At 39.2% G+C, this 23,084-nt stretch overlaps 1 protein-coding gene across 3 annotated transcripts in view; it reads right to left on the bottom strand.

The window, feature by feature from the left end:
* Nucleotides 1-23,084, bottom strand: part of Dclk1 (doublecortin like kinase 1) — a 344,423-nt gene that overhangs the window by 42,082 nt on the left and 279,257 nt on the right. For all 3 annotated transcript variants that reach the window (XM_046454160.2, XM_058582536.1, XM_058582537.1), the window contains 4 exons: nucleotides 19,898-20,006; nucleotides 12,356-12,413; nucleotides 11,774-11,893; nucleotides 8,442-8,588 (listed from right to left, as the gene is read on the bottom strand). In XM_046454160.2, coding sequence (XP_046310116.1) covers nucleotides 8,442-8,588; nucleotides 11,774-11,893; nucleotides 12,356-12,413; nucleotides 19,898-20,006 — 434 coding nt within the window. The remainder of the gene's footprint in view (nucleotides 1-8,441; nucleotides 8,589-11,773; nucleotides 11,894-12,355; nucleotides 12,414-19,897; nucleotides 20,007-23,084) is intronic.

Raw genomic sequence — 23,084 nt, forward strand, 5'->3', positions numbered from 1 at the left:
GCAACCTGAGCACTGTTCACCCTCATCTCTTCCTGAGCCAGTTTCAGAGGGGCATGAGAGAGGCCATTTGCAAATACCATTAAAACTTTGTTATACATCATAGATTGCTCAAAACATCTGTTTCAAGAGTGCATGCACACACTGGTGCACAAGCATGCATGTGTGCGCACACACATCCTTGCAAAACCATCTCTATAATGTATTTTCCCAAATGGCGGCTGTAAATTCACTTTGAATCAAGTTTTTAATTGAAAGTTAGAAATCAGAAAAGCTTCTCACCAGTTCCTATCTTAAAGGCTGAGTCCTTGGCTTATTGTACTCTCAGAGTCATTCTGTTCCTCAGTATGCCTGCTCATCTTGACCATCTTTCAGAAAGGACATTAGCAGGCTGCAAGTATAGACTTGGACAACCTGATTCAGCAAGTGGGGTTCTGGTGTCAGAGGAACTTCTTGCTATAACTGTGTTTTAAAGCCTCTATAAAACATGACCCACACGTGAAGTGGGAGTACAACAATTGTCAGTCAAGGAGATCTCACAACATGAGATACAATGTTCAGCCCAGGTCCTTTAAATACTATAGATGTTCCCCCACATCTTAAACACTGAGGGACTATTAAAGAGATGAGGATTAGTGCAAATTACCCAGTATGTAGTGCTTTCACTGTTTTAACTAAGCAATAAAACTGTGTAATTGTACAACACTAATTGAATGCAGCTACACATAATTGTGGGCTGCCATATGTATCCTATTACCATAAAGACTGTCAGTATTTTGTAAGCTACTCTTGTGATCATTGCAGATGGCTATAGTCAGAGAAGTTGTTCTCTAGGGTTTATTATATGGCTATAAAGATATCCCATGATTTGACAGACTAAGTGTGTTAAATGGCAACAATTATGAAAAAGGTTCCAATTAAAAGCTGAAGTCATGTTACCCAAGAAGAGCTAAAGTGAGAGGTCAGGTGTGTGGATTTTGAGCATACTGGTATTTCTCTTTTAAAAAAAGGATTTTATTTTGCATCTTTTCTGTTTATTTGGGGTTTTGCAGCCGTGATAACTTGCTGAACAGTAGATGTTTGGGCATATTCCTGACTTCCCTTGGATGGGAAACTGAGACCATTTGGAAAAGTTATTTGAAAAAATAAAACATTTAATATATAGCCATAAAAATGCAGCCGGTGGCCATAAAATATTATGAAAATTCACAGATAACCTAAACCCAGTCAAATGGTTTCTGAGATTCCCATAATTGAGGACTAAAAGCTGACTAGTATAACAGATGTGTTGGAACAAACACAATTCTTAATGTTGCTGCAAATTCAAGGATAGCCCTGTTGAAATGTTGGCTAATGAATCATTAGTAACCACTGAAATAGTTTTCACAGAGGAGCTCAATAGGTACTAAAAATTATTTCACCAAATAGAATTGGACAAAAGTGGCATGAAATTGACAAAGCCATGAAAAGAGGTCAATTTACTTTTTAACATATACGGTATCCCTTTAAAAAGACATTGATTTTCCTCCAGCCACAGTGCATGTCCTTTGTGATGCTTTCTAAGGAAAAAGGATTAAACTTAAATCTTTAAGAAGCAAAGCATAACAACATTTAAACTGGGAGTTATTTTGCAAAATGCACTTACAGTCACACACTTTTGAATTAGAACTTGTGGAAAAAAATACACTGCAATTAAAAAAATCATATCCACATGCAAATATTTATGAAATCCAAGTTAAATAAAATAATAAAACAATAAAAGTTGCATAAAGGAGGAGAAGGGAAACAACATTAAAGAGAGAGATAAAATTGCTTCTCTTAGGTTTTCTACTGGAGATAGCTGGGAAGATGGAGAACGGAAACTCCAAGAAAACTGATTCTCATCCTCAATTTAAAATAGTCATGAAACCATCAAAAAGGGGTTTTAAGCAGCTGCAGTGAGATACATAAACATCACACTCCAGATCCTGTTGGGAATTGTATCCTAGGATTTTGCCAAAACTGTGGGAACTCAGAATCATCTAAAGATTTTATTATGTTTTTTTGTCACATGATTGATATCTAATATGCCATTGTGGAAAACTTAGAAAAGGCAGGTCACTGTGGAGGAAGAGGAACTCAAGTCACCTATAATCTCCACACTCAGAAATAACCATTAACATTGTGTCTTGTGGACTTTCAGAGCTTTCTTTCCCTTTCTTTCTTGCTCTTCTTTTTCCCACTGGATAATACATCCTGAATGTTTTCCCAAGTGAGTAAGTATAAACATGTAGAATTATTTTCGGTGGCTGCTGGATATTCCATTATATGGAAACACTATAATAATAATAATCCCCACAATAACTACTACCACCGCCATTTATTGAGCACAGGAGATGTGCCAGCCACAGTGATGAGGATAATGTGTGCATTGTACCCTTTGATCCCTACATCAATCTTATTAATTGGAAATACTCTTAGTGACATTTTTAAGGTAAGAAAATTGAGGTTCAGTGACATTAAGTAACATGCCCAATGTTACACAGCTAGTAAGTAACAGAGCCAGAACTTAAAGTCAGATATAGCAGATTCTGTGATTCTAACCAGAATGTCTTCCTGCCACACCATCATGTTACTGTTTAACTCCTCGGTACCCTGAGGCAAGTTGTTTCAATATATACTGTTTTTCACCCTATTCTAAAAAACACTGAGATGAACATCCCTACACACACACACACACACACACACACAAGCACATTCCTATGTACATAGCTAATTTTCTCTTGGTTATGTTTCTAGAAGTGGAATTATTGGGTCACAGGGTTCAGGTATTGTTTAAGCTTTGACTGTCTATTACCAAGTTGCCTTTCAGAAAGGTTTTATTGAGTTATTCCTCCATCGATACATATCCAATGACTGGGAAGCGTTATTTTGAAAAAGGTCCTCGAAGAACAAGGGCCCTCAGTCAATGCTTAGTTTAGAAACTGGTACACTATTGTTTCAAACTACATAATGTTTCAGGAAAATGTTAGGCTTCTGTTTTCCCTTAACCTTTATCCATATTCAGAAAGCAGAAGTATTTTTTTCTAGGCACCCACAAAAGAGGGATCCTTTAGTTTCTGCTTAGACATCTACAATGTCTACTTACCTGTGAGAAAGGCCATTTAATTTTCAAACAGGTATAATGGTTAGAAAGGTTTTCTTCATATTAGCCCTAAATATCTTGCCCATTAATCTCTTCTCTTTACTCAGTGCTGTCAATATATATACAGTCCCCCAAAATTTCTCTTGACTTCTACTTGGCAACTTTTCAGATATCTGATGAAGCCCATCCCTTCTCTGGGTGAATTCAGATCCCTGTTATAATATGTCAGGTAGTGTGGAGTGAGCAGTCAGAGGACTCTCTTGATGGGCACTCAGTGAGAGAACTCTAAGGGCACATTAATAGTCCTAGTAGCTGTGTCCCCCTGAGACTCACACTGAACTAGAGTTGACACATGGCCCTTCTGACCTGCAACCAGGCCAAGTTTTCCCATTATTCCTTTTTGGTAATTATCAATAAAACAACTATGCCAGAACCACCAAGTTCATAGAGATTTATGTTTATTTCTCATGAAATTTCACCTTACTGATTTTGAACCTTTATAAAGCCAAAGGTATCCTTGGATCTCAGTTCTGTCATTATTTGGTATAATACATCTTCATTCAAGACAGAGTCAAAGCTGATTAGAGCAGGGCTAGGGACACAATCGTGGAAGACTGCTGCCTCTTTCTCTGGGTAATCACCAATCCATAATCAACACACTCTGGTTGCCCACGTGTATACTATAATTTGTCTTCCATATCTGAGTCTGAATATGAAGATCAAAAACATTTGAGAAAAATAACTATCTGTACTGAACATGTACAAAAGTTTTCCTCATCACTGTTCCCTAAACAATGCAGTATAACAACTATTTATGTAGCATCTACTTTGTATGAAGTATTATAAGTCATCTGGAGATGATTTAAAATATACAAAAGAATGTACGTAGGTTCTATGTAAATATTATGCCATTTTATATAAGGGACTTGAGCCTCACAGATTTGGAACTATCCATAGGGAGTCCTGGAACCAATCCCCTATGGATCTTTAGGGACAACTGTATAGGGTGCTGAGGACAAATCTACCCAGGTGTGTTTTTGTTCATGACCTCTAGACATTTTACATGTAAGGCACTCACTTTGTCTACCAATGCTAGCTATTCTACAATAAAATGGATGGGATTTGGGGACAAGAGTCTTGGGTTTAAGGCAGAAATCCATTATCTCGTGAGCTTGGCTGTCATCATGAAAGGATATTAAGAAGAGTTAAGGAAGAATTACAAGATAAACTGTGATCATTCCTTGGGGTTAACAGGAAGAACTTGTGGCTAGATATCATCCATTGAATGAAATAAGAATGATGAGCTGTACATGTTGCTTGGGGGGCAGGTAGTAGCAGGCACAAACGCTCACCAGACAGCTTCTAACAGAACATTTCTAACCATGAGAGACAGAGTCTCTGAGAAACTGCCTTCTTCTAGAGATTACAGCAGAGTTTGGGAGGAAAAAGGTTTTAAATATACATTTTTTTATGTTTGAAGACAGTGACTATATTTACATCTTCAGTCTAATGAAAAATAGTGATGGAAATTATACTTTTGCAGTAAAGACTGAATTTCCTAAGGAGATATTTGTGTATACATTTTTTAAAAGACCTGCCCAGTTCTCTGGAAGAAACACTAGGTGCTATTGAGGATATTTGCTGCTAAGGGTGCAAGTGTGCCATCTAGTGGTGACTTCTGTGAACTGAAGGCATTAAATCCTAGTTAGGGTTGTTTGTAAAACAAGTTCCTTCAGTCCTAAACTATCATGGCGCGCGCGCGCGCGCGCGCGCGCACACACACACACACACACACACACACACACCGATCCTGTGAATAAGCAGAGTGATCTTATGCATAAGTGCAGTGATGGAAACCACTGTCCCTAAGGCTGTGACTACTCCAAGTAACAAATGAGCTGGGAAATGTCTTGGACTTGGCATATCAGTTCCATCCTCTCCTCTGTGAGGAAGTATCATCACTCATTCACTCACATGCCCATCGCATTCACTCTGTCATTCACCTATCACTCATGCATATGATCACTAAGTAACAGGCTAACAGGCTTGACAACAAGTAAAGCAACAGGAACGACAAAAATCATTGGCATGATTAACATGGAGGAACAATTTTAGCCGTGATACAAAAAAAAAAAAAAAAAAAGAAAAGAAAGCAATAACTTTATCAAAGGTGTTTGTATTGGGCCAGTTCCCAGTTTTCACCTAAATCATAGCTGGAAACATCACTGTAAGTCAGATGATATTTTCTCATTAACATACTTTGACCTCACCAAATACTTAAGGGTTAAAAATCATTGATATGATCAATATTGACCTTTAAAGATGAATTTTATATTATGCCATGAGAATTTAAAAATGCTAAAAGTTTTGTATACTCAATTATACTACATAAAGCTAAATTAGACATTTAAAAAAACATTTTGGTAGTTATAACAAATATTAATCAACCACTTAATTAGCAAATATTTTGTTAGCAGTCTAACAGTTTAGAAGGATTTTTGAGGTTTCATAATGAAACAGTAAAGCAAAATGTGCAGCGATGTCTTTTTACTTATTTGGTAAGTTTCCTTAAAGTAAACACATAAATTCAGAGTATTTTCATTAAGTTTATCACAGCATTTTTCAAAAATAGTCCATATCTCGACTTTTTGACATGAGGGAGCAAATCCTTGCATGGGTGAATAGTAAAATTTTTAAAGCAATGCCAAAAAAAGATGAAAAAATGATTTTTACTATTTACAATGTTATGGTGAAGCAGTTTTATTTTTAGGGATTATTTAATTTTGTTGCAAGGAAATGGAGAATAAACATGAAGGGAACTAACAGTTATAATTCTCTTTGTCTTCATAAAATCAACTTAAAGGAGGTTCAAAGGAGTTCAGCAACTTGTTCAAGGTCATGAGACTTGCTCGTGGAAGAGTAAAGCACTTGGTCTTGAACTTCTACCCATCAGACTATAAATCCTGAGTGTGTAAAAGTATGCCTCTCATGATGGCTTTTGCACATTTCCACAGGCAGTTTGATAGAATTTGCAGTTAATAGAGATCTCATGTGCAATTAGTGATGTCATCCTAATTTCTCAAAGCATATTCTGTTCTATTTTATCCTCTATTAGATTTATCCCTGCAAATTCACCAACCCCTGTTTCCCATAGTAAGAAATCACGCTAATGGAGAATAGCATCTCTTATTTTTTCATGCAGATATTATAGATATCTTAAACCTATATTATGAATGACTCCAGTGGTTTCTCTATATGTTATAGATTCTTAAATTAGCAAAGAAAGGAAAAGGAGGGGGGTGTAGAGAGTATTTTTTTTTCTTTTTGGGTAATTTAAACTATGTTCCAATGAGCACACTTCAAAAGCCGCCCGCAAATTTTAATTTTAGTAAAAGTATACTGCTATGTAATCATTTAAGGCATTTACAGAAATAGATAATGCTCTGGGGATGAGCAAGTAAACAATGGGTGCCCCAAATTGAATTGCAAAGAGAGGAAGGGAAATGAAACCTTAATTTTTCAATCACTGATGTTTTGGAGCTTAGAGAAATTATTCAACAAAGACCCACTTGTAAGTCTGTTCCCACGAGACAATCCTACATAATTCAGGACACAGGAATCAGGAATGCAGATGAGAGAAAATTGCTGCAGTTCATGAAAGCAACTATGCAGAAGAGAATGTTTAGGCTGCTGCAGAGATGTGGAATTTGAGGTACAATTAAGTCAGAGCTCTGTGATCTGACCTCCTCAGCTGCCTTCATTAGCCAGGAAGCTGCAAGATTACCAACATAATTGCAAAAAACTAATTATGTGCAAATTTATTTCTTGAATGCCTATCTTTTCTGCTTGAATGTCAACTTCATGGAGGAGCCTGTATCTCTTGTTCCCTGGCAGAGTACCTGGCCCATTAAGAGCACTCAATGAACCCCCCTCCAACTCCTCACTCATAGCTTACTGCAGTCTAGTGGTTTTGGAGTAGGTCAGAACTAGGGTGAGATCTTGGCTCTTCTACTTATGGGCTGTTATTACCTTGGGAGGGTCATTTAGCCTCTTAGGCACCCAGTTCCCTTACCTGCGAAATGGGACAGTATAATTTACCCCACATGGTGGCTGTGAGGATAAAACAAGATACTGATGGTAAAGTCCTTGGCACAAGGCTGAGCACACAAGGGTTCTCATTGCAGCAGATCTTACTTGGTTTTGGTTGTGCAGTGCAACTTGAGTTGCTCATCTAATTTTAAACTTGAGTGTGCTTCAGGTCACCTCGGGGAGCTGGAAGCAGTGAGGATTTCTGCACACTGTCACCAGACACCAATTTCTGATTTGGCAGAGGTTTATGGAGGCCCAGAAATTTGCATTTTAAACAGGCATCTGGGAATAATTCAGATGCAGGGAGTCTTTGGACCACCCTTGGAGAAGCACTGCTTCACAAAGAGAATCCACAATTCCCAGGTTTATGAAAAGATGGGCAAACTAACAGGAATCACGGATATACATGATACTCAAGGATGGGTGATAAAAGTAAAAAAAAAAATCTTTGTGGTGAGGATATATGTACCTATATCACATATAATGTATAAAAAGTGCATGTAAATAACTAACTTTCTGAAAAAAGTAATTTTTTTTCTATTTCCATATTACCCAATAATAGCTCTCCCTGCCTGGTCTCTGCCTCCCTACTTTTTCTCGACTGTCCCCTTAATAACTAGGCCAAAAAAGGACCCTTGTTTTCTGACCTGGAGAACTCTCAATGTTTCCCTAGAGATATGGAATCTATGAAAAGCAATCCAAATAGCGGAAAAAGGGGGAAATGTCCCTTGTTATATTAAATCAATTTTCTTTATGCTTGTCTTTTATGTTGAGGGGTTGGTCTTTAAAGCCCTTATAATGTAGTTCTCTTAGGTTTAAGATCAAATCATTAAAATGTAAAGCTACCAGACTAAAAGAAAATCTAAAAGGCCTCTTTTTTTTTTTTTTTGGCCAGGCAAAAATTTCTTACCTAAAAGTGCTAGAGATAAAAAATATATGTAACAATGCTTCTGGTCACCATCTTATCTTGGCCCAAGATATTAGCTACAGCTGCAGACTTTCTGACTCGGGCTCTTATTTATCTTAGCAAATAAATACTAACAAGTGGAACTCTCTTAGTGGCACATTACCTCTGTAGATCCATTTAAAAGGAAGGTTTTACATGAGAAACTGAGGCTAGCTAGAAATGAGCCTTCAAGGTAAAATTTTTCAAAAGAAAAAGGGGGAAAACATTCTATTCACCCACAGGGACTGTGAACTCAGGGTGCCCTGCAGATAGCATTCCTCTTACCAGCAGGTTCTCTGGCTTGATGTCTCGGTGCACGATGTTCAGGCTATGCAGGTATTTGATGGCACTGGCCAGGTTGTACAGCATCCCACTGGCATCTCGCTCGGTATATTTGTTAGTGGAAGTAATGGCATCAAAAAGGTCTCCGCCCTGAGAAGAGAACAGCAGGTGGAGCAGCCCATTAACAGATGGGCTGATGGGACTGCCTGCAGAGGAGACTGACATACCATAAAGAAGATGAAGAATGGATGCAGGGCTTTAGGTTCATAAGGGCTTTCCCTGCCACTTGCATCTCAAAGGGCTTTATGGTGATTTCTCTCTCATAATGAAAGATGGCAACATTTCCTCCAGAACTCAAGACAGGCGTGGGGGAGGACTCTGACAGACACGCGACTATTTGCACAGCCCCCACCAAAGGGGAGGAGATGAAGCTGGGTCCCCAGGCAGTGTCCTTGTGACATGTGAATACCTTGGTGACACATGCTACCTGCCTCACACCAACTGCCAGCTGAAGAGCAGATTCATAATCCTAAACCTCCCCCAATGAGAAAAACTGCAAACTGCACACTTAACAAAACGTTCTGCTGCCTTGTGACATTCTCCCCCCACCCCTTGACTCTCTAGATTTAGCTGCCTTGGGTTGGGGGAAGTGTTTTCTTTTCCTATAGTGTGTTTTTTTTGTAAAGAATAGGAAGGAGGACCAGAACTCATCATTCCAAAGATGAGAGAGAAAGGGGAGGGAGGGTGGAGAAATTTCCAAGCAAGTTTTCTAGGACTATTATTCATCTGAACTTTTATTTCCCTTGTTCCTTGCTAATTTATTGCTACTTGGCAAAACAGTGATACTTCAATTTAAGTTCCATTTGTTTGAAACCCTTTCAGGGAATTTGGATCTGATTTACTAAAAATGTTTGCATCATTCGAGCGTACAATGCACCAGAACAGCTGAGCACAGGACTCGGTTGCATTCATCTGTTATTTAATGTGGCAAGGGACTTAATTTTTCTTTTTTAAAATAGTAAAAGCAAAATATAGCCTTTGTAGGCTGATGATTCTCAGATCTCACTATTGGGCTTGGACTCCCTGTTCCCTTGTATAATCTCCACTCTGGAAACTTTTCTCATTGTCCCTTCAACAGTGGTTCTCAAATGAGGCATAGACGTTTGTTTTTTTCCCCCCAATATTAATGTTTTATCTCCGCACTTTCTGTTTCTCTCAAAAGAAAGGCTGCCACACAGTTTTCAGGTGGTCTCCGAAGAGGCAGGGCATTCACAGTGGTCCATGTGATTGGCACCTGTGGAGTCACAGGTAGGACATATGTGGCTGCATGTGGCCCCTTGCAAAGACTCCATGATTGTCTTGACCCTCTAGGCTCCAGTATTCCTGTCATCGCTTTTTGTATTTATCCTCAACAAAGCTCTCAACAAATCTTACTCGCCCTTTTTTAAAAAATAATTTCTCATGCACATCCTTCTGGGCCACCTCACCTCTAATGATTCAAAGTGAAGGAGTCATTTGCTGTGTTGCCTCTGGACTGGGCTGTGGCCTCTCACCACACTGCTTCCTTCCATAAGCTCTTTATCCAAAGCATCCTGCATATCCATGGTCACCTTCCCTCACACTATAGCACTCTAATTTTTTTTTTTCTTTCTCATCAAAAATTGCTACTCCTTGACCAAAGCCTGAAGGAAAGGCTTTCTGTGTTCTGACCCCAACCTTCATTCCAGTTTGTTTACTTTCTTCACCTGCCATTTCTTAGGACAGTTACCTTATGTACCAGGTAGGACATTTCTTTCCTGGTTGTCAAAACAAACCAAGTTCACTGAACTCCAAGCCTGTCCTCTTTAGGGCCCCTTTCTGGAATGTTCTTTCCTTTCCCCTTTGCCATTCTCACTCCGATGGCTCTCTGAGGCCCATGGCAGTGCCACAAGAACTTCTCTTCTCTGAACACAAAAGCAGTTTGCATGTGCTCCACTTTGGAGGGCAGACATCTAAAGTCCTCTTCCTAATAATTATGGAATTTCACTCTTAATAACTGATACTTCACTGTTTCCCAGAATATGGGCCTTATTTATTCTATAGATTCAGGTACTTCTTGGCACACCATAAACCCTTAGGGTTTGAAAGAATGACCCTACCCAGATTTCTCAGGAAGATGTTATGGGAGTCTTTCAAGGCAAGGCTGGGGTTAGTCTTCACTTTCCAAGAAGCTTCCAGACCTAGCATCAAGGCTGTGCTGGGTCAGATTAAATCTAAAGGTACAATTTAGTGGCATGGTTGAGCAATCCCGTGCTGGACTAGAGACCCTCTGTGGCCTGTTAGGATATGTTGATCCCTCCGTGGCCTGTTAGGATATGTTGATTATGCAGAAAGAATTCACAAGAGTGGTTAAATGCAATAAAGATCTTACTGTGGTCAACTGACCAGCACATAATCAGACTAAGATCTACCACAAAATGTGTTCTGAACACTTGAGTCTTTGCCTCCTTTATTTCTGATCTCCAAATTTAATTTAATTTCAGCTCTCCAAAAATCAACTAACAACAGGGAACTAATCAATAACAACAGGGGGTTAATCAATTTCTAACAGCACACAGAGAGACAATGGAATGGTTCAAAGCTCTTCTTCTAAAGAGTAATGTCATAGTAAAAATACTCTTCTTGGTGCTGCAGAAAGTATAATTTTCAAGGTTGGTAAAAAGATGATTTGATAATAAAGTACCAATGTGAATATCTGAATAAGTAAAATCAACCTTTCTTTGTTGGGATGACTTTGTAACACTTTTACCACAAAACTGTTGTCATGTTTTTGACATCTTCAGTCTCAAACATGACAATAATTTTGTCAGTCTCAAACATAACCATATTCTCACGTCACTAAAAACAAGGCCTCAACCCTCAGAAACAAGTCATAATTTCAAGTAGAAAAAGAAAGTGGGCTTTACCTATAAAATAATCATTAAGTTTAAAAGGGCAACATATCGGAATAATAAAACAACACTGAATGATAAAAACTTACTTTCATTAGGAAGAATGAGCATTTTTCTTTATAAGTAACAGCTTGAACATTTTCTTACAAGTAGTGAGTAAGTTTATTAAATGCCTTTTTAAATTTAATTTTTTTGTGTGTGTGGTTCTGGGGATAGAAGCCAGGGGTGTGTACATAGCTAGGCAAGCACTCTACCACTGTGCTATCTCCAGTCTCCATTAATAGTCACTGTACCAATGCACAGAAATAGAAGACTGGATACTGGTGAAAGAAAGTAAAAGAAAGAACTCTACAGTGTAGTAAAGTATGATGTCTCAATTAGAAGCTTGTTTTCCAAAACACCCACCTTTACTAATTCCATGACAAGATAAAGCTCAGTCGGCACGTCCATCTCCTCAATCAGAAGGACGATATTGGGATGCTTCACTCTTCTTAAAATAGACACCTCATTCTGGATCATGTGTTCCTGTCCAAGGGAAAAGTAATCTTAATCATCAGACATAAAACATGTGAGGAGCTAACTTAAAAGAGCACAACGATACTATTTGAGGATCAAGGGAGGTGTGTTTTGGTAAAATAAAGTGATATTCCTGTAGCGTAGAATTGCCAAAAGACGTTAAAGGTCTTTAGGTGATTAAATTCAGAGCCTATAATGACAACTATAATTTTATACAAAAGGATGGGATGAAACTTAGATCACAAAAGGAAGGGAAGAAAGTAAAGCAAATGAAGATAAGGAGTGGAAGAACTTCCAATCATTCCTATCAAACTTTATTCCAGGAATATTTAAAAGTTATATTCAAATAAGTATATAACATTCTATTCCACCAGAATGCAACTCTAAGGGTAAGCTTCACTTATTTGGGAGCCAACTTTCATGTCTTTCTGTCCAAACACTGTATTTCACAATGATAAACTTTATACATACTTTGCCTCGACACTTGCTCTTCTTGATAATTTTCAGAGCATACTCCCTAGCAGTCGACCTGCAAAGAGAAAGTTTCTTTTTAATAAAACAATTTCCAATCAATTGAATCATGGGATTAATTTCTTACCCCATAAACTTTGCATCATGGTGTACATATGTTGTGAAAGGCTCTCCTTTCTTCTTCTTTTTTTAATCAAGAAATTTGTAAATGTTCATGGATTGACCAATTCTAAGGACAAAAAATATGCTTGAGCTCTTTATGTGGCTGTGCTTGTACTACAACATGACCACTGCTATTGCCATGTTACACTCCTACTGAATTTCTCCTCTGATCTTTTGGAAGTGACAATGAGTTCCTGTCCTCCTTCTTGCCACAGTCTCTCTTGAAGTTTTCTATCCATGACAGTGGCTGGTGACAGTTTTCTGAATGGTTCTCAAGGCCAAGGGTTCTGAAGCCTCCCACGAAGTAGATCAGTCTCTTTAGACCTCAGTTCAGGGACAGGGCTTATGTGTGAGTTCTGCTGGAGAACTCAGGGATGATATGCTCAAGGTGTATAGAAAAGGGTACAATTATTCCTGGAGCTTCCTGGGACCCCTGGGGCCCCTGTCTCATTTCATTGAAAGAAAATGGAAGTGACAATTACAATTACCTCACTTTCCCAGAGCATAAAACTAGGATTCTCAGTTCTTGGAGTCTCTGTTTCCCCTAAAGCCTAACCAACACTGCCCCTCCTCTGTGATGGGTGTGGAGGGAGGGTTTAGTCATAGTGCCACCTTTGACTAGGTTCCTAGTGTGTCCACATTTCTAAGGCATCACGGTGGTGGAGAACCTAAGGACACGGCTATTGTTGAAGGACAAAGTGCATACTTAACTATCAAATAAACCACGACTTCAAAAGCACTCTGCTTTCATTTCTGGTGCAAAACTAAGCTTACCTTTTTACCTACAGATAAAAGGCAATTATATGGATCAAAATGTATGCAAGGAGAACGAGGTTGATGAAGAACAAAATTGTAAAATAGGGTTTTACAATCTTTGGTATGGTGAATTAAGTGTGATTTCCTAGTTACGTGCTTAGAGCAAGAAAGTGATTTTTTTTCCTACAGACAAATTCAAGAGGCCAGGTGTTAAAAATGGTTTTCAAGGGCATTTTAGAAACTATTCATGTCTATTACCTCCAAAAATGCTTCTCCTACTACATTAGTGCTAGCTTGCAGAAAACACTCAATAGATATTAAATTGTGATGATTGTATCTGGTGAATTAAACCAGAATAATTACTTTGAGGCCCCTTCTCTCCACTAGAGGGCTTTGGGGTTCAGATGGGAGGGAGTAAAACCCTTTGCTTGAGGGTGGTCCTCCTGCAGAGATGTGGGTGTTCAGGGGGAATACACCCTGCCTTAATTCCACAAGGATTGGATTTAGAAGGTCAAGGATGTCTCTCCCACGTTGCCATGTGGATTTTTCAACAATGAATCTGCCATGGCTGAGCAGAGAGGCCATGATAGAGGAAATATGAACCAGGCCTCAGCTAAGTACAGGGCCCTGGATACTGGACATTTCCTCCATAGACCTCAGACCGTCAGCAAAGTCGTGGGGTGAATGTGGAGAAGAACTTCAGAAAGAGGTAAAACACAATAGCTAACATTAGAAATTATAAGTGTGCTAGCAAACAGAAATGTGTAAGTGAAATTATTCAGCTATCCAGGGCTTCCTCATACTGTGGAAGACCTAGGTCTTATAAGACCACAGGATCCTTTTCAGCAGCCTCTTTTTATGAGACTTCTAAGGAGTTTGAGAGTTTCTTAAGAGGAAAACTAGAAGCCTAAATGTTTCTGGATTCTGATTTTCGTGATCACACACACACACACACACACACACACACATATACACATAAATTAATGATAGAGTAAACCCAAGATTAGAATCCATGAGCAATTTCCTCTCTGGTTTAACAAGTTTCATTTGATAACAGAGGAATCTAGACTTGGATACTCTGCTTCCATCTCCACCAGCAATCCCAGGCAGGGCCAAACAGCAAGGATGGAGTTTTGCAGGGCTAAAAAGGAAAAGCTGGTAAGAAGTATGTGTGTGTGTGTGTGTGTGTGTGTGTGTGTGTGTGAGACTTAGCTTTGTAATTGCCATGTTTGCCATTTGATCCTCATTTCCTTTAAATGTTAAAGTACTCTGGGCCAAGGGCTGGTGTGGGACCTGGGAAGGCTGAATTTTCCTTTATAGCCATATAGGCAGGGAGCAGTATCCCCAGTGAGCAGGTGGGTGGATTGGCTCTCAGGAGACTAAGCCAGCAGTCTCTGTCCTGAGCCTACATCTTCAGGGAAAACGAGAGAGACTACGGGCTAGGTGGCCCCAGGGCTTACAAGGAAAAAGGACCTGTGGCTTTCCTACCAATACCTTTTGTAATAGGCTTAAACATTCTATTCAATTTACCCAAATTTTATATCATAAAATGAGTCCCATGGAGGACCACCAAGATTAATATTGCAACTTTTCTCTCTTGATTCCTTGAGGATAGAACTACAAAGTCATATAATAAAATCCTTAGTTCCCAGAAGTACATGTTTATAGGAAAGTAGCTTGTCTTCAAAATGAGCCTTAAAACAGGTGTTAGGACTTACTGTAAACCATAAGAACAGAAACATAAGTGCTCCCTTTAAGTGAAAGCACTTGGCAAGAAAGAAAACCTTAAATAATGTCTTTGCTTCCCTTTAGACCCTGACCTCTGAGGACTGCTGAGCCTGTGCAATCGTTCAGCAACTAGCATGGATCTACAGGGGATTCAGAGATGAGAGATTTGCTCCTTGTCCTAAGGTGTCTACCATTGGATGGATGGAAAAGAACACTAACTACCTGGCTTGCTGGTGACAATATAGGACATTTGCTTGTTTGTTCCTGAAATTCTATTCTTTTCACCTCACAGAACCCCCTCTGCCACAACAAAGGCAGTAGCAGCAGAAATTTTTGTCTTTCTCCTTGTCAGTTAGTAAGGTCATCTTCCCAGTAAGAGTGACCCATGGTTAGAACCTGCACTACTGGAAGGAAATTCCCGAATTTTGCAAATTTCCAAATTTTGAACGAAGCTAGCTTTTTATGTGCATGCTCCAAACAGTTGGAAAAAAGTCGTCTTGTTCAGCATAGCAATTCTTCCTCCCATTTCCTCCTCACCTAGGGAGGGTAGCAGAATATTTGTCAAAAAGGAATTGGCTATCATGTGGTACTCTAGACTAATGCGGTTTTCCTTGTTATTTGCTGTGTTTTGAAAAATACTGAAAAGCTTATGTGTCAAAGAAAACACAGCTTTCCAAGCGCTCCTCTACCACAGCATTTATTTAATTTCGCAGCAATACTTTGCACATGTCTAAGTTTCCAAGGACACAGGCTGTGCTTTGTCTCTCTGTAGCCCAGAAATGCCCAGCAGGTCCTGAACTCCCAAGAGCTCTGCACTTGTTGGTTGATTGTGGAAACTCCAGAAGGTGGTGGCAGTTACTAGAGTGATTAGAAGATACCATCCCACCCCCAACAGGATGGGTCAGCAAATTGTTCACCAAGTTTGTCCTCATAGAGCTCCATCTCCTCTGCAAGGAGGCAACTACCAGTAGCAGAGAACCAAGCATCCCATCTCTGGAAGAGAATTTTCATTTTCAAAGTTGACCAAGAGCCTCGCGGTTATCAGGTGCCAGAGCATACTCAGGCAGGAAAGAAGGAAGAAAAATAAACAGCTGGTCCAGAGATGTCTAAGCATCTTCACCTGACTTGTCCTCCCAGTCCCCGTTCTGAAGGACATGCCTCCTGACTCTGGGTGCACAGTTCTTGTAGTTCTTCAAAATTCTGTAGTTTTTCTAAGTGGGTGCTTGTTCCGGTGGGTTACAGCCAGCTAATGTTCATCTCTAGAACTATCAGTTTTATTGTGCAATTCTTTAGGCTTATGGATGGAGCAGGGAGAGCTGGAAGCATCAACACCAAGGATTTTAATGCAGCTCATTAAAAAAAAAACACTAAAGGGCTAGGGTTGTGGCTCAGTGGTAGAGCACTCGCCTTGAGCATGCATGAGGCACTGGGTTCAATCTTCAGCACCACATTAAAAAGTAAAGGTATTGTATTCACCTACAACTAAACACACACACACACACACACATGTAGATATATGTATATTAAAGTCAACTAAAAATGCAAGCAGTGGAGGTGGGCAGAGAGCCACCTGGGACACCATCTATGCTCAAGACTGCATTACTCTTTCTCTTGACATGCATGGTAATTAGTCCACACAAGGCCAGGACAATTAGAAATGAAGGGCATTTCCTATCGAGTCCTTTATTCATGGTCTGACTTCTATGAGTACTTTTGCTGGGACTTAATGGACTCAATGGACTCAAAATGCCCCACAAAGCAGCTTCAAAATAGAGCATGTTTCTCCCAGCTGAACTCCCAGTCCACTAACTTCCTTTGTCATGTCTGAGGAGCCCCTGAGGCCACTTGGAAAATTATTCCTGGGGCATAAACAGAAATTTCACTGGACCTAGCAGCAGAGCATTACCAAAGGATTCACTGTCACAGGACCACAGAAGAAAAGACCAATGTGACCCCGTTATTGTGTCCATTGTTGTAGAAAAATCATGCCTGTGACAGCATATTATTAACAGTGGAAGAACATACTTGCCCTTATTAATACATATTCATCCCTAGAAATATGGCAGAACACACCCGCAAGCAATGTGTGCCATTCACAACATTCTTAGCTTGCTTTAATTTTCTTGGACCTCTGGAAAATATTAAAAGAATCTTTCATGATACCTCTGGGGAGAGAGGGCACATGCCATATGTCCTTGTTCAGCAGGAGCTGAATACTAACACTTCTGGAGCAATCTGGTATTTAGGCTCTGAAGTTTCATACAGTGAGGCCCAAGATGTAAACTCGTGCAAAATGAATACAATCCAAGTTAGAAAGAAACAAATTAATTCTGGAAAGAGAAATGAGAATGCTCCAGTGTGGGAAGACAGGAACTGTAGGATAAGATGTCATCCCAATCCATGGACTAGCTAGGAGAAAAACGGCACATTGCTGCCATGTCAGACAACAGATGACAAGCACGGGCAAACAACCAGATACCCCACGGTGAAAGGCCACGGCAATCTGCTAGAAATGGGATTTTCTGCTGTAGCAAAAATCATGTTAAAAGGGCTGGATTTACTATCAGTGAAAGTATCAATGAAATATAAAATGATATAAACATGTCCACGCACCTCCACCCGTCACCTTAGGCTTAGTTTTCCTGAGTTCATTCTCTATCTTATTTGCACAGGGCTAAATGCAATGCATGTAATTTTGGCTCAGTTATGTGTCCTGTGGGGAATTCATCAGAAGCAGTGGAGTTGAAGCTAAAAGTGTGGGTTTGGGAGTAGAGCCTTCTTAACTATTGAGCTATTAAGTATTATTAGCTAAGTGACCTTAGACATTTAACTCCCCCAATTTTTCTTCTATAAAAATGGGCACAACAATACTGGTATTGTGGGATCATTATGATGATTACATGAGATGTCATAAGCTAAGGGTCTCATAGATAGCTTATGCTCACTAAACAGTGGTTGCTCCTGTCTTAGCAGGTGTGAGACCCAGTAAAGTAATGGGATTTTTTTTTAATAATGGCAGGACACACTGCAAATATTATATTCAAGGCTCAATATCTTCTTCTAAATCATGTGTAAGAAGCCGAAGATGTATACTTTGGCAGTTTAGAAGAGATTCCGCTCAAACGTCATAAAATGTCACCCTATCAGTCAATATTTACTGAGTACCTCTTTCTGAAGTAAGCATTGGATGAGGTGCTTAAGGACAAGTACTTTGACTCAATAAATTCAAAAAATTCATATTTAAGATATTATTCTCAGAATCCTTAGCACAGTTGTATTTTGAAATTTCTATTGCTGAGAAATTTGAGGTTCATGCTTAGTGTGTTCTCTTTCTTTCAGTCCCAAAAGCTCCATTTTGAGTTCTCCAAGCTTTAGTGAAATATCAGGTATGGTCAGATCAGGCCAAACATGGCCAGGAGGCTAGCTGTGAACATTTTCAGGTAAGTAGTCATGGGCACACCTGCAGGCATGGTCTGAGGGTTGCATGGGGAGGGAAGAGGCAGTGATAGAGGCTCCTGGCTCACAACTAGGTGATATTTTCTATATCTGACAGTAAGGCAACGAATGGCCAAGCTCTGTGATAAGGGTAAAAGGGGAAAAAGTGACGTGGCAGAATCCACTAAAGGGATTTTCAATCCCTGCTCTTCCCTCATGGAGAGTGACTGCTATCGTGGGTGACTATCTCTGTTGCAAATGTTCTAGTCCAGCTGACATGTTGGAGTGGAGCAAAATTTGAGAGCAACTGCATGAGGGTAGCTTAATGAAGGCTCTGCTATCTTGGTTGGGGAAGCATCTTCCAGGAAGTATCAAGGGGAAGAGGGAGCACATAGCATGTAAGTGGATATTGGCCAAAGTAGAACCCTCAGGATGTGAGGCCTTATGTAGACTTCTGTCTCTAATGTGGTATGGACCTGTGCTTCTAAATTAAAACCCTTGGAGAAGAACCAGCTCTGGCTCTTCAGGAATAAATGCTTTCTCTGGTCTGAGGTATAACACAGAGGAGTGTGATTATCTTGTGGTGGTGAGGAACTGACTGGCAAGAGAGTCCTGTCTCATTGGGAGCAGAGAAGGGCAAGGGAGTCATGTGCATCCCAGACTAGGCCCCCAGAAACTTAGAGGACACACTCCTTCAAGGAATGAGGCAGGTGCCCCTTGACTTCTCAATACTCTGCCTACACAGCTCTGAGAAGAAGCTGCAGGATAACCTGGATCTCTAAAACAAGCATGTGCCCAAGAACAGAAATCCAAATTTGATACTGAGCTGGGGGTTTGAGGGCACCTTGTTCTGTAATTTTATTAGTTGTTACTTTCCCATCTAATAGCTACTAGCTACTGTCCTTGAGTATGTCATTAAGAATTCAGGGATAAATCCTTCCCTTTAAACCCTTCCCCTTGGCCCAGAGTACCTGGATTATCCATTTTAATATATTTTAGTATATTAAGCACCATTTTTCTTGGCACCAACACAGGCATTTAAAGCTTTTCAAGGTTATTGTTATGTGCAATTTTATGATAGTACCCATTAGAGATTTAAACTGCATATAGGAATATTTTGACTTCTATGAAAAATGCCTCAAAAAGCATTGGGAAAAACTGTTCAATATATATATTTTTTAACAAAGTAGAAACTTACCTGAAAGACCTGGCAAAGTTTCACCCAGTACATTAAAAAAAATCAAAGTCCTTAATTCATAGTTGATTCATAGATCACCCTCCAAAATCACTACATTTTTCAAGTTCATTGTTAAATAGTTTCTTTTTTTTTTTTTTTTTTGCATCTGGGGTCGAGACATTAACTTATTCCATATGGGTCACAGACTATAGATAGAGATACAACCTGGGAAAATAATGCCAAATGTTTCCTTTCAAGTTTTACACAAGTGATATTCTTCTCACCTTTCTACACATTCCTTGACAACGGCAAAATTTCCATCTCCTATTGTTCTTCCGACTTTATATCGTTCTGTTATTGTGGCTGGAATCTGGAAGCCTTCCTCCAACACTTCTGAAAGAATCATTAATACATTTTTATTGGTAGAAAAGGGGACACAGATGTTGCACAAATGGGACATTTAGAAGTATCATCTAATTAGAGTGGAACTGATTCAGACTCAATATGTCATTTTCTGTACGTGAGGCAACCGCCCCCCCTCCTTCATAGATGTTGTATATACTCAACAGTTTTCACTAAGACAAATGATAAACTAAAAGGAAACGTATGGGGTTCACCTCCACCAGTGTAAGTACTTGCAGTGAGGATTCTGAGGAAGTTTCATTTTTTTTTTTTTAACTTCATGCCAGTTTGATCAATAGCATTTACTCAATATCTGCGGAGCATGGAGAAATAACATTGCTCCATATGGCGCAGAGAAAAATGCAGTTCTGAAGGGTCTCTGGACTGACTGCTTGACATGGTACCAGCAGGAAAAACGCCTCCTGTTTGGACACTTGGTTTTACTACATCCTGAAATGGAGATCTCCGTAAAATTCCTTATGAACTAAGCATTGATTGCCACCCTTCCCCAGTATCAACGAGCAGGTTTTAAACAAATGTTCTTGCTAGCAACCTGCATAGCAGATGTTGAGTTGAAATTGCCCTATCTATTATGTCTGTGAACAGAACAGTTTTGTACTTTCAATTATGTTAGTGCCACTAACACAACGCATTTTCCCCCTGAAAATGCATTTTGAAATATTTTACAAATGCCTAATAATGCTTTAAATATCCAAGGCCATAAAACTAAATAAGCCATGCTTAGGTCACATAAATATACTGGATAACCTTTAACATGTTAGGGGGTGTAAAAAGCCTTTTATAGCTGGGCTCTAAAATTTACATGCTTTAAAGTTATAAATCCTAGCTTTCCCCCAGGCATCTTGAATGCAAAAAGGGATGGAAGCCTAGCAGGTTTTCTAAATGTGCTCCTCGTTTGACCTTAAGTGAGACTAAATATTTCTTCTCAAAATGAATTGCAAACCTTAGGTGGCGAGGGAGCTTTCTAGTAATTTTTGCATATCACATTTGGTTATTGTTGGGGAATGACAAATCACTGAAAGCCTACTTTAGGACCTTTATGCTGGTACCACTCTGGGCTTTAGAGTGGGTGGAATTTCTGGAAATCATCTAAATGTAGGACATTTGTAATCACTGCTGCTATTGCTGTGGATATTCATAAGCCTCTTCATATCTTTATTGGTGAAGCTACTAGAAGCCATCTAGATGAGCTCCAGAATAAAGTGAGGGCTGGAGCCAATGCCCTCTCCCTTATCCTATCTGGGAAAGAAGCCATGATTTTGCCTGTGAAGGAGTCAGTCTAGGGATTTTTTTTTTTTGTCTCTTCCATAGGAATGAAAGGAGATGGCTGAGGATGTTTTAAATTCACTGCAAAGCATCTGAATTTACCAAAAAAAAAAAAAAAAATCTCCCAAGTGACAGCCTTGAAGCTGTTATAGTACTTTGGTAATAAAAGTGATCATCCTTGGCTGATACAACAGGTTTGCCCTGTAGACAGCAAATAGAAAGAGATACTTTGACCCTCCCTTCCCATGGGAGCATCCACAGGGCACCCATTCAAAGCACAGGGCTTGGGAATTTTTTTCCCCTGATTATTGATAAAAGGTACTTTTTAGGCTTTTGGCCAAGAAGGCTCAGCCAAAGGCTTACTCAAAGATCATTTCATTTCATTAGGCAAATAAAACACATCAGAAAAAAAGAGACTTCTAGGTGGCTGAGCTACAGACATGGTATAGCCAAAAAGTCTGATTTTGCATGGTAGCCAGGAAATAATTCGGTATGTGTTTGTGTGTGTGTGTTTGTGTGTGTGTGTGTATGTGTGTGTGTGTGTGTGTGAAATAAAGCAAGCTTTATGAAAAATACTTTAGAAAGATTCTCAACATAATGAAACCAAGAAATTAAATTGCAATGATGATTTAGAGTTCAGGTAAAAATATATATTGTTGTCTCTTGGGAAGGAAGACTGATGAAAAGGCTTGAGTATTTAAGAGAACAATGTCTTTAAGTTTCATTTAAATATAAAAAATTTCCATTTTACTTCCACTCAAAACAAAACTAATAAGAAATAAAAATGGGGCTTTTAGTTAACAAGATATAATACATTTTAAGAGCATATGCTGACTTTGCTTTTGTTAGAGAAAGCGGTGATTTTATTTTACTTTTTATGAAATATTATAAAAATATTATTGTCATAAGTCTTCATTTCCAAGGCCCTTAGTTTCTTTCTCACACCTACATGTGCCTGAAGTAAATGATAATATGATTAGATCATTCTTAAGCAGTTGAATGATATATCTCCCTCTTAGAGATTCACAATAAAATGTGTATATTAAAGACTGAGAAATACTAAAGTGGGAATATCTCATTTTAAAACTAGAATCTCTAAGTACTTAGATCTTCTCCGATATATTTCACCAGGAAGCTAAAACCAGATTTGAATTATGAATTATATTGTCAGTCTATAAGGAAATGATGTAAACCCCAGAGTCTCACTCTCTTGTCACAATAAAAGTGCTTCCCCCACAGGGCATTTGAGGAAATACCAAGTAAGAGGAGCTGATTTTTTAAGAGTGGCTTTATCAGAACGCTTTTTTCTAAACACTTTTCCCTAGTCAATTTGAGCTGATAACAACCACAAGGGAGGAAATAGGTATGTATTTTACCATCCCATTTTACAGAAGAAGAACTATATTATGGACAGTTGAAGAAGCTTGCCCCAAACCATCCAGTGAGTTAGTGAAAAAGTTGATTCTGGGATCCAGGTCACTCGACGACCTCACATTGAAAATCTAAAAACTGAATTTGCTTAACGGATAAAAAGCATTGTTTGCAATCATCACTAATTCTTTTTGTAAAACCATGGTTTCATACACTGAGTTCACGTCCATGAGAGCGCATCTGTGGCTGTAATAGTCAAGAGAGCCAATAGCCTCCAGTGTATGAAAAGAGAACAGAGTTTGGGAACACAAGGGCAGCAGTTTCCCTCTGTTATTTCCCAAGCAGACAACAGCTGCCTTCCTAGGAAATACCCACTCTCAGAGAAAGGGAAATGGGTCCAGCCGAGGCCAA

This window comes from Marmota monax, unplaced genomic scaffold (assembly GCF_021218885.2).
Source record: "Marmota monax isolate L192 unplaced genomic scaffold, Marmota_monax_Labrador192_F-V1.1 WCK01_AAM20220418_F8-fsc00011, whole genome shotgun sequence".
Classification (NCBI taxonomy): domain Eukaryota; kingdom Metazoa; phylum Chordata; class Mammalia; order Rodentia; family Sciuridae; genus Marmota; species Marmota monax.